The sequence below is a fragment of the Triticum aestivum genome, chromosome 1A (assembly GCF_018294505.1).
Source record: "Triticum aestivum cultivar Chinese Spring chromosome 1A, IWGSC CS RefSeq v2.1, whole genome shotgun sequence".
Taxonomy (NCBI): domain Eukaryota; kingdom Viridiplantae; phylum Streptophyta; class Magnoliopsida; order Poales; family Poaceae; genus Triticum; species Triticum aestivum.
In genome coordinates, this window is record NC_057794.1 from 553,887,083 (window position 1) to 553,898,131 (window position 11,049).

Here is an 11,049-nt window from a genome sequence, read left to right on the forward strand (position 1 = left end):
GGGTCTACACACTTAAGGTTCGGTGACACTAGGGTTGTAGGGATATGTATATGCAGTAACCCAAATGTTGTTCGGAGTCCCGGATGAGATCCCGGACGTCACGAGGAGTTCCGGAATGGTCCGGAGGTAAAGAATTATATATAGGAAGTGCTGTTTCGGCCATCGGGACAAGTTTCGGGGTCACCGGTATTGTACCGGGACCACCGGAAGGGTCCCGGGGGTCCACCGGGTGGGTCCACCTGCCCCGGGGGCCACATGGGCTGTGAGGGGGTGCGCCTTGGCCTACATGGGCCAAGGGCACCGGCCCCAAGGGGCCCATGCGCCTAGGGTTTCCAAAGGGGAAGAGTCCCACAAGTGGAAGGCACCCCTAGGTGCCTTGGGGGGGAGGGAAACCTCCCTTGGCCGCCGCCCCCCTAGGAGATTGGATCTCCTAGGGCCGGCGCCCCCCCCCCCTAGGCCCTCCTATATATAGTGGGGGAAGGAGGGCTTTTTCATCCATGCCTTTGGTTGCCTCCTTCTCCCTCTCCAACACCTCCTCCTCCTCCATAGCGCTTGGCGAAGCCCTGACGGAGTACTGCAGCTCCATCACCACCACGCCGTCGTGCTGCTGCTGGAGCCATCTTCCTCAATCTCTCCTTCCCTCTTGCTGGATCAAGAAGAAGGAGATGTTACGCTGACCGTACGTGTGTTGAACGCGGAGGTGCCGTCCGTTCGGTGCTAGGATCTCCGGTGATTTGGATCACGTCGTGTTCGACTACCTCATCCCCGTTCTTTGAACGCTTCCGCTCGCGATCTACAAAGGTATGTAGATGCATCCGATCACTCGTTGCTAGATGAACTCATAGATGGATCTTGGTGAAACCGTCGGAAAATTTTTGTTTTCTGCAACGTTCCCCAACAATGCTTGCTGTTTTTTTTAGGTACGGACTTTGAAGCCAAATATTTCCATGTCCGTTGTTGTGCACACATTATCAACTTGGTGGTGCAAGATGGGACAACCATCATGGCCCCTTTGATAGAGAATTTGAGAGAGACGGTTAAGTATTTCAAGAAGTCACCGAGTCGCCTCCACAAGTTTGTTGAGACTTGCAAAATATTGGGTGTTGAGGTTGGCAACCATTTGCATCTTGATTGTGTCACGCGGTGGAGTTCAACGTACCAGATGCTTGATACAGCTTGCCCGTATAGGGAAGCCTTGTCCTCTTATGCAGCTTCAAATGCCAACTATCAATGGGAGCCGGAAAAAGAAGAATGGGACAAGTTTGAAGTTATTAAGCCATTGCTCCTCTCTTTATCTCGTGTGACAACTGCGTTTTCAAGGCAATTATATCCCACCTCCAACATATTCTACCCTCACATTGTCAGCATCAAGATTACTTTGAGAAAAGCCATGGCTCATGATGATGAATGCTACAAGAAAATGGGTGATGCAATGATGGATAAATTTGACAAGTATTGGGATGAGCCGAACAATGTCATGGTGCTTGCTACCATCTTGGACCCAAGGTACAAGATGAGGTATGTTGAGTGGTGCTATCACCAAATGTATGATGTGGGGAAAGCAAATACTGAGAAGAATATTGTGCGCGGAGAGTTGGACACATTGTATGAGAAGTTTGTTGCGAAAAATAAGAAAGCTGAAGAAAGAGCTAGTGGATCATCAGCCAAGAACAATTGCAACACAAGTACCTCGATGCCACTTATGGATTGTGAGTTTCGGTCCTTCTTATCAGCAACTTCATCAACACCATCAAAAAGTGAGCTTAGAAACTATCTAGATGACTTGAATGAGGCAATGGATCCTATGTTCAATCTTCTTGATTGGTGGAGGGTAAATGCACCTAGATACCCCGTATTGGCAATGATGGCAAAGAGGTTCTTGACTGTCCCGGCTACCTCCGTGTCTTCGGAATCAACTTTTAGCACGGGTGGAAGAGTTTTAGGTATGTCTACTTGTTACATTGGATGTTAACTTGTCATCCTATCCTTGAACTTAGATATGTCTACTTGTGTGGTTTTAGATGACTACAAGAGTTCTCTAAAACCAGAAATGGTGGAAGCCTTGGTGTGTGGTGCTAGTTATATCAAAGGTTCTCACAAGGACTTCATGTGATGGTATGACTCCTATCTTTTCTTCTATGGTTTCTGTCTATTTCTTGTATGTGGCTAACTTCCAAATAATTAGGAGAGAGATGAAGATGAGGAGGACGATGTTGAGAATATCAAGTTGCCCAAGATTGTTGATGTGGGGGATAACAACAATTGGTAACTATTCTTTTGACATGTTTTAGTTTTCATATCTTTACATGATCCCAATATGTTTCCAAATCTGTGTTACATGTAGATAATCGTCATGTTGGTGTTGCTCTTGCTACTTTGAAGGTGGATGTCTACATGATCTTGTCATGTGGATTGTTGAGGGCAACGTGATCGTCTCGAGCCATTTCTTTTGTTGTCATGAACTTCGAATTATGTGTTTGTTGTGATGAAGTTTGGATTATGTGTTTGTTGTGATGAACTACGGTCCTTGAATGATGTTGCGTTGAACCATGCACTTTTAACGATGTTGTTGTGAACTAGTGATGAACTATGAACTTGGTATTATGTAGTTTTCGCTAGTCATTGTTTCGCTGTCAACATTTTCTCGGTTTTTATGTCAAAGTGGTAAGTTTTGTGCTATGCAAAATTTCTTCGTGTGGCTGTCAATATTTGATGCTTTGCTGTGTAAAGTTCAAAGCAAGTGTTGTCCAAAAATAGAAATGCTGGTGAATTCTTTCTCTCATATCTATTCCATTATTACAATTTTGGTAGAAGAATTCATAGACGAAAGCTTATTTTTCATTACTATGAACTTTTCTTAAAATAATAGACTGCTGAATGTTCCACTTTTAGCAATATAAACAGTTTGCTTTTCAAAATATGGGTTTAATTGCTGCAAAAAAAATCAAGACTGGACTATATACAGAGGTTCTGTACTTCTGGGGGCAAATGGCTTTCGAGCCGGCTCGGTATGAGCCGAGCCATAGCTGAAGCGAGTCGAGCCGCCTGAAGTCGGCTCGTTGGCTGAGCGAGCCGAGCCGAGCCGCTCCAGAGCGAGCCAAAGCCAGGCTCGGATCAAGCTCGGCTCGGCTCGGCTCGTGTCCAGTCCTACCGACTAGCCCAGACCCGTCATCATGGATTGCAGGCAGCCAGCGGTCCAGGTTGTCGAGGTGGCTGTAAGTATCAAGCGCTCTGCCCGACCGTCCAGCAGAGTCACCTAGAGTGTATGTGTACCTGAGCCTCCGATCACTCACTTTCTGGGCACGAGATTTGAGGCCCTGGATATCGGTAGCCATCTTGTGCCGCACCCTCAATGTTCGCACCATGTTGAACATCCTATGGAGGTATTCCAGGAGTCCTTGACGGTCTCCATGATTCTCGCTGAGGTGATGGCAGAACCTGTCCATACAGTCCTCCACATCAAACGCGGCCTCCCTCACTTGTTTCATCCAAGTCCTAGTCTGCACGTATATGAATGAGCACATCAGTTAATCATGCCAGTGTTTGTCTCGTCTCATTACAAGAGACATGTTTTCCTTGCTATCAAAGAGTTCAACTAAAAAGATCCATCAACTAGCATTTGCAGTACTTGTTCGTTGTGATCATCATCGTCTGCGAGGTCGCGGAGGCACGCAGTCATGCTCTCGAGCACATCCTTGAGCTCCTGGATCTCCCCACGAATGCCGCGGAGAAGCGTGTATTTGGTGGCGAGGATGTTGCCGAGCTTCCTCAACAGGATCTGCACGGCGCCGTGGGAGGCGCTCACCACGGCCTCCATCACAGTCGCTCGATCTGCCATGTTAATTTTCGTTGGCATTTCTTAGTATGAAAATGCCAAAGCACATCAACCATAACTTGATTCCGTGTAAGTACGTAAGGCATTACCTTTGGTTTGTGCTGCACATTCATTCAGACTTGAAACATCTGGATCTGTTCCATCTATGTGGTAGCGTTTACATCTTTCAAAAGTCAACTCTGTTTCCCAAGGATGAGCAGGTGAATCAGTTCGGGCACACCCGCTCGACAGGCCACCAGCTCCTGGATGCCCACAGCCGGCTAGCCCATCGCTAAGAGAGGTGAAAATTGAAGTTCTTACTATTGGTGAACCATACCATCGTACTCTAAAACAACCAAACTAGCTCAAAAGATTTATCTGCTGCGATGCGAGGTAAATAAGAAGTGTGCCCGAACCGCAGGAGAAGAGAGCGCGCACCACAGATCAAGTTCCCCGACCAACAATGCACCCAAGATTTCCGCAACCAAGCTGGTTAGATCTCAAGCCTGGAACAACAACAATAGATCAAGAACTCACTCGGACCAAAAAAACACAAACTTCCAATTCAAAAGCTTAACCCAGGGGAGAGAAGAGAAAAAGGCAAACCTTGACAGAAATCAACAGCCACTTCTTGTTCAACCGCAATGAAGAATGGAGTCGCTGGAATACCACACCAAGAAAAGAGATTAAGACTAGTTGGTCCAGATGGACAGGGGATGACCAAGTAAGGCTGAGTAGTGTGGTTAGGAGCTACCGTAGGTTAGCAGTGTCTATTTTACCATTGTTGAACATGCCATTGAACTGGAGAATCCAAACTAGCTCAAAAGATTTACCTGCTGCGATGCTAGGTAAACAAGAGCTGTAGCAGCTCGGTCGATCTGCAGGTAAATAATATTTCTGCAACCAAATGCAAGCTGGCTCGATCACAAGTCTGGAACAACAACAATAGATCAAGTACTCAATCAGACCAGAAAAGCACAAATTCCAATTCAAAAGCTCAACCCAAGGGAGAGAAGGGGAAAAAAGAACAAACCTTGATAGAAATCAACAACCACTTCTTGTTCAGCCGCATTGAAGAATGGAGTCGCCAAAGATACAACACCAAGAAACGAGATCAGAGATGTCGATGGGACTACCAAGTAAGGCTGAGGAGCGTGGTTAGGAGGTCAACGGGCGAGGCAGGTTGTGTCTATTTTATGGCTAATGAATTGGTTACATCATTAACAGAGGAGGCAACAGCTACTAGTAGCACTACGCCAGCATATAATATGGCTTTGCATGGAAGGATTAGTCATTTGTTTTCTTAGAGCATCTCCAACAGGGCCCCTACACCAGCAGGTTGTTGGCCTCTAAATTATTTCTTAGGTGCTCCCTCCTTTTTTTCATGGATGGTTTGTTTATTTAAAATAACACTCTCTCGGATTGACCTGCAGGCGTTGAACCAATCAGCAGAAGAACAACTCATCGCCCAGTTCAGCATTGATGATTGCTTCCTACACGAGTGAGAGGTTAAGCGGATAGCGGAGACAGTGATAGTTGAACCACCTGTAGGGATGCAGGCAGACATGTCCACGTAGTCCGTGTAAGGGTAATTACAGTGATAATTACAGCAGCAGCAGATTAGTACGTCTTCATCCTTTTGTTGTTTCATGTCGAAGTAGCTAGCATCCTGAACAATCTGGGAGGCAGCTCTTGTTCTGTTGAACCCACGTTTTCTGCCTCTCAGACTGTTTTGAACCCTGCATATTAATGTCAGGCTGCTTTGAACCCCTATCTCAGGCTAGCTACTCCACATGAAACACCAAAAGGAACAACAAAAGCATCCTTGGCATTGCGGAGGGGACTCTTTTTCTCCTTTTTGCTCCGAGAGATGTCAATGTATACATAAAGAGAAGAATTTGCTGGAGACTAGTGGTGCTCATAGTGGCCACAGTTGCAGTTTGGTTGGAAGCCAGGAGCATGATATCACAAACTCAAATGTATGGTAACAATTGGTTGACCATGTTTTATAACTGCATAATAATCCAGTGTACAAATCTGTAGTTGGTTAACTGGCCACCACATTACACCAAAATTGAATCTTTTGCCACAACACAAGCAGATCACAGAGCCAAGGAAGGGCAGTGCACCATAGTACTTCTAACAAGAAACCAAATGCATGTCAGCACATGTTTCTTATCTGATTTTTCAAAATATTTTATTCCACATTTCGTGTTAGGGACAGAAAATTCATCAACAAAATAAGAGTGAAGGCAACTAAGAGAATCCAGCATTGTGACCTTTGAGCCTGAAAAGATTCAATTGGCACTGACAGTCCCACAATGCTCGCAGCAATCAACCATGGTGGTCATATGGTTCATACATTCAGCAGTGCCTGCAGATATGAGGAGCAGAATTAAATTTGCATACATAATGCACAATTACTTCCTTCTTTCTATGGAATAGTGGAACGCAGCATTTGTGATATATGTGCGAATAAGAAAATTAATATACACCAACACACAAGGATTCAGTTCCATTCAAGGTAGAGCGGCCTTTATTTTATCCATACGGAACACAGCAGAAAGTAGACATTTGCATATACATCTGAAATCGATAACTCGACTTGCTGACAAATGGACAGTTGTAAATCCAGAAATGTGCAGTTGCGATTAAACAGCAAGGGTTATTAGGATCACAGCGAAACAATGCAATCAAATGTCACACATTGCTTACTAGGATCACAGCGAAATAATGCAATCAAATGGCACACATTGCATCATAATGAAATGCGATTGTGGGTACATTACTGGATTAGACAGCAAGGCATTGCATCATAATGAAATGTGATGGGCAACATCCTAGGTAGCAACAACCATATAGGTGAAAGGGCCATCAGTTTCTCGACAATTTCACTACAGCAAGTCATCAATGTGCCGGCTCAAGCTAATCTGAGTTCCCAATTCCGCGAGAGAGATCTCATCTCACCTCGAAATGCAGGGGCCGATCAGTCCATGACGACCTTGGCGCCGAGGGCCTTCATCCGCTCAACGATCTTCTCGGCCTCCTCCTTGGACAACCCTCCCTTGATCACGGCAGGGGCCTTCTCCACCAGCTCCTTGGCCTCCTTGAGCCCGAGGTCCGTGAACGTCCGGATCTCCTTGATCACCTTGATCTTGCTCGCCGCGTCGAACGAGTCGAGCCGCAGCTCGAAGACCGTCTTCTCGGCCGCGGCCGCCGGCTTGTCGCCGGCCGCGCCGGCGGCCGCCGCGCCGCCGCCGCCGAGGCCCGCGGCGGAGTTGAGGATGGCGATGGGCGGCGCGGAGGGGATGTCGAGGCGGCGGAGCAGGAGGGCGGAGAGCTCGGCGGCCTCTGCGAGGGTGAGGGCGGAGACGTCGTCGACCAGGCGCCAGACGCGGTCGGAGGGCGGCGGGCGGGACGGCGGCGCGGTCGGGTCGAAGGTGGAGGGGTCGTAGTCGGTGGGCAGCTTGCGCACGTCGATGAGCTCCTCGGCGGCCGCCGTGGAGAAGGCCGCGGGGAGGCGGCCGCGGTGGTGGCGGAGGAGGCGCTGGCCGGAGCGGAGGAGGGAGGAGGCCATGGTGGAGAGGGAGGTTAGGGTTCTGGGTCCAGTGGGAGCGATGCTCTGTGGGAATTGGGTTTTGGAAATGAAACCATGGCCTGTGACTTTGGATCTGGACTTAGGCCCATGAAGTAAACCCAGCCCAATGAGCCCATTATGTTACATGAGGTCATGCTTCTCTCTCAAAAAATAAAGCAGCAGTAGTATATAATCTCAAAAAATTGAAAATAAATCAATCAAAATCAGCTAAAAAACACAAGATTTTGACAAAAAAGGATCAAAAACACAAGACAGATTATATGTTGTTTTTAAGAAGCAAGTGAACCGAATTATATACAACAAATGAGGACACATTTAGAAGCCATTGCCTATAAGATTAATAGCATTTTCATCGCAAGTGATTCAACAGCATGAACGCAGGAAATGATGTGATGTAATTGTTTTGGATCATCAGGCGAGCTACGACATGGGTAAATGAATTTAAGTGTGGTGTTTACACCGTGATATCTGATACACTGGCCATCAAATAGGCATATACAATGTTGCAGTTCACCAAACTAGACAGTAATAGTAGTAACTAACAACAAAAACGGATAACGATGAGACTCCATTGTTCCATCATGTTAAGGGGAAATCTTGCATATGCTTGGTTCATCTGACATTAGCTCCTTCCATCACAAGATGCAGCATGTTGCGTTCATCAGACTCTCCTTCCATCAGAACTCAGAAAATGTGGACGATATCGTACGCAAATCTGGTAGATGTCAAGGATGAACTCAAGCAAAAATATATCAACAGAGGAACGGTTAAAATAGGATGGGGGTGGGTACACAAAAGCAGTAAAAGGGCTTGATATATTCAAAAAGAATAGCACATATTAATTTATCAAGGATACGTCCAGAACAGCACGAAGGACTGCAAATGAAAAATTCACGATGTTAGAACATCACGCAAAGCAAAAGCTCATTGTAGTGAGCAAATATTATAAGATAAACTTGAAAACGAGAACATAAAGAATACAAATGGCAATTGAGTAGAATGAACAGTTGTGTTTGGATCATTTTGAAACATCTATCGACGGACATGAGTGGCCATTATAACATAGATACTATAGATAATATTCCTCCCAAGTTTCACTATTATTCATGATTGTGGCCCTACTGCATTATCTAAAGCTACAATTAATCTTTCAACATAGTGTCAAATTAGACTTGTACATACTTGTATAACTCCTAGTCCTAACTTCAGGTTTTTACAGCCGTACCAAATAAGAACTCATCTGGATCCAACTCAATATTCAATAGCTTCCTAGATTAATTTAGACTAAAACCAAAGACGGGTAATAGTGTTTGTACATGACATATTTCAACAGTATATAAAATAGCATCCAAGGGTCAAAATGTTTATGCAGTTAGGGTGTAAACCACAGAATACTCATGATGGCAACAATGCTTACCATAAGGCCGGCCAAAACCCCTTCGACTAAAATCCTGCTCCAACTATCAAAGTACGTGTGGACTGAGAACTTTGACTTTGCCAAGAGCCCAATAGATGCTACCATCATTATCAGAAAGTAGAAGACGAAGCCCGTCAGACCCGTGAACCCCCAGATACCAGCAACAACTCCACTGATGATCGACAAGAATGTCCGACTGTAAAACGAACAAATCATCATGTTCAGGACAAACCATGTTTGGTTAAATAGCAGATAACGTCTAGGGTAATTCCTTATAGTCGAAAAGGTGTTATCACCAAAATGGAAACAGGAAACTGGATAGTGTACATCACACAGAAAACAATCAGTGCTTGAAGCCTGTAACTACAGTATTATGTATGTCCACCACCAACCAAACAAGTTAAAATAGTTATTGAACTGTAATTAGACTGTCTATAAACAGCTTTCCATACGAGTCTCAAGCACAGAGAGCCAACAAGAGCATCACTTCTATACCACTTGAAAACTAGATACACCTAGTGGATCTACCATCTAAGAGGCATGCCCACCAGATCAAATCACTTCACCAGTTTAGCTTTGCTGTTCACCAATTTTAAGGCTGTTCCGGGTACAGTGCATCTCAACCTAGCAGGAAAATCTAAGCAAATCCTTTTAAATCAGCCCACCACCCAGCTACCAAAGGTTCCAATTCACTGTGTAAAGTTGTTAGCGCATCATAGTTCCAGGAGAACCACTAATTCCAAAGTCGTCGTCCCCTTGCTCAAAAACGAAAAAAAAAAATCAACTCCCCTCGTCCCTTCCCTCGAATACTTGTACTAGAACATCCAGCGGCCAGCAATTACGCTAATGATCCACGAGATACGCTCGGATCAAACCTGAACAAGCTAAAAAAATCCTAAACTGAGCACACCTCCAGAGTCCAGATCAGATCGAGTTCACCGCCGAACCCAACGGGAAGAGAAGGGGGGTGCGCGGAAGAGAGGGGCGCGTACCTGTAGAGGATGGACCTGACGTTGCTGGTGAGGTTCTCCGCCTGGATGACGGGGACATCGTCGGAGGAGGTGCCGCCGGCCGCCGCCATCGCCGCGAAATCTCTCTTTTCTCCGGGCGAGATTTGGGGGCGGAGAGTCTGGCGCGGCAGCGATCTGGACGGCTCGACTGCACAGGGACGGGGTTGGGTCGTAGTGTTTTTTTTTTTCTGAGGGAGGTCTTAGGGGGTTTTTCGCCTGCTGGTCCTCGGCCTTTTCTCTTTTTCAGGAATCCTACCGTCTACTTCTTTTTAGGGAAATCCTATCGTATACTACTTGTTTTGAAGAGTTGCTTGGAAAAAATATGAGCAAAAGGAGTTTGGACTTTGTCAAAGTGCGTTTATTTTTTTTTATTTTTTTGCGGGGTAAAGGGATTGTATTGTTTGAATAATAGTCACATTACAATCTCGTAGGATGAGGTCTAATATTTTATCAGGCACTGATCCTAACCAAACTACCGTTCGTTCCTCTAGACGACCAAAACGAGCAAGTAGATCGCTCGCTTGGTTCATTTCCTGGGAGATTTTGTTGACAACGAAACGCCTCACTTGCTTCATGAGATGCTTCACGTGCTCAACTAGATGACCCAGCTGTGAGCTATCTCGAGATGGATTATTAATCATCTTAACGACCTTCATGGAATTTGTTTCAACAAGGGCATCCTGCCGACTCCACTCCAGTGCAAGGGACATGCCTTCCATACAGGCACTTAGTTCCGCCTCAAGTACGTTTATTTAGAGCAACCACGTAATTCATTTCACTGATAGAAAATAAAGCTACATAGCCAAACACACGATGGAAGCTAAAAGATTGACCAGAAAAAGCACGAATATCCTGAAAACTTTGCAGATAGACCCCTAAAATAAAAAATATAGAACTATCCCTAGGTTCAAGTCTGTCCTTTTATATTTTGTGATAAAATTGAGGGGAGAAATCTGTTTGGCTATAATTGTATAGAAAAAATTTCTACTACCTCTGCCCCACATTAATTGTCCTATACAAAGGTACCTCTGCAGCTTGTATCAATGGTTCACTGTTTAAGTTGAGTACCCTCAATTGCACACCTACGATATAATTTATTTTATTGCGAAAAAGATTTAGATATATTATAAAATTCATCAGAAGTAAAAAAGGCACCTTAAACATAATAAAAAATTGCATCCAGATCTCTAGACCAACGGACAACCACCAC

General features: G+C 45.3%; 3 protein-coding genes across 3 annotated transcripts; all 3 read right to left on the reverse strand.

Moving 5' to 3' along the window:
• Positions 1–2,808: 2,808 nt before the first annotated feature.
• LOC123067129 (disease resistance protein PIK6-NP) lies at positions 2,809–4,313 on the reverse strand. The gene is made up of 4 exons (XM_044490060.1): positions 4,253–4,313; positions 3,925–4,106; positions 3,629–3,831; positions 2,809–3,500 (listed from the first exon to the last, which is right to left on the reverse strand). Exons 3-4 carry the CDS (start codon positions 3,815–3,817, stop codon positions 2,913–2,915), a joined length of 777 nt encoding a protein of 258 aa, XP_044345995.1. The 5' UTR covers positions 3,818–3,831; positions 3,925–4,106; positions 4,253–4,313; the 3' UTR covers positions 2,809–2,912.
• Positions 4,314–5,796: 1,483 nt separating this feature from the next.
• On the reverse strand, positions 5,797–7,450 carry LOC123067119 (50S ribosomal protein L7/L12). The gene is made up of 2 exons (XM_044490052.1): positions 6,782–7,450; positions 5,797–6,188 (listed from the first exon to the last, which is right to left on the reverse strand). The coding sequence occupies exon 1, from the start codon at positions 7,389–7,391 to the stop codon at positions 6,801–6,803; it is 591 nt and encodes a 196-aa protein (XP_044345987.1). The 5' UTR covers positions 7,392–7,450; the 3' UTR covers positions 5,797–6,188; positions 6,782–6,800.
• A 383-nt stretch (positions 7,451–7,833) lies between these two features.
• Positions 7,834–10,055, reverse strand: LOC123067141 (ER membrane protein complex subunit 6). Its single transcript, XM_044490067.1, has 4 exons — positions 9,822–10,055; positions 8,830–9,025; positions 8,269–8,288; positions 7,834–8,127 (listed from the first exon to the last, which is right to left on the reverse strand). Exons 1-4 carry the CDS (start codon positions 9,908–9,910, stop codon positions 8,097–8,099), a joined length of 336 nt encoding a protein of 111 aa, XP_044346002.1. The 5' UTR covers positions 9,911–10,055; the 3' UTR covers positions 7,834–8,096.
• Positions 10,056–11,049: the final 994 nt, after the last annotated feature.

Bases quoted from the DNA above. Each gene is read 5' to 3' on its own strand.
- LOC123067141 (XM_044490067.1), bottom strand. From the start codon at position 9,910: ATGGCGGCGGCCGGCGGCACCTCCTCCGACGATGTCCCCGTCATCCAG. The intron at 9,026-9,821 runs GTACGCGCCCCT...TTCGTTTTACAG, and splicing joins GTCAGGTCCATCCTCTACAG to TCGGACATTCTTGTCGATCA. The intron at 8,289-8,829 runs GTAAGCATTGTT...TTTCATTTGCAG, and splicing joins GGGTTTTGGCCGGCCTTATG to TCCTTCGTGCTGTTCTGGAC.
- LOC123067119 (XM_044490052.1), bottom strand. From the start codon at position 7,391: ATGGCCTCCTCCCTCCTCCGCTCCGGCCAGCGCCTCCTCCGCCACCAC.
- LOC123067129 (XM_044490060.1), bottom strand. From the start codon at position 3,817: ATGGAGGCCGTGGTGAGCGCCTCCCACGGCGCCGTGCAGATCCTGTTG. The intron at 3,501-3,628 runs GTACTGCAAATG...ATATACGTGCAG, and splicing joins ATGATGATCACAACGAACAA to ACTAGGACTTGGATGAAACA.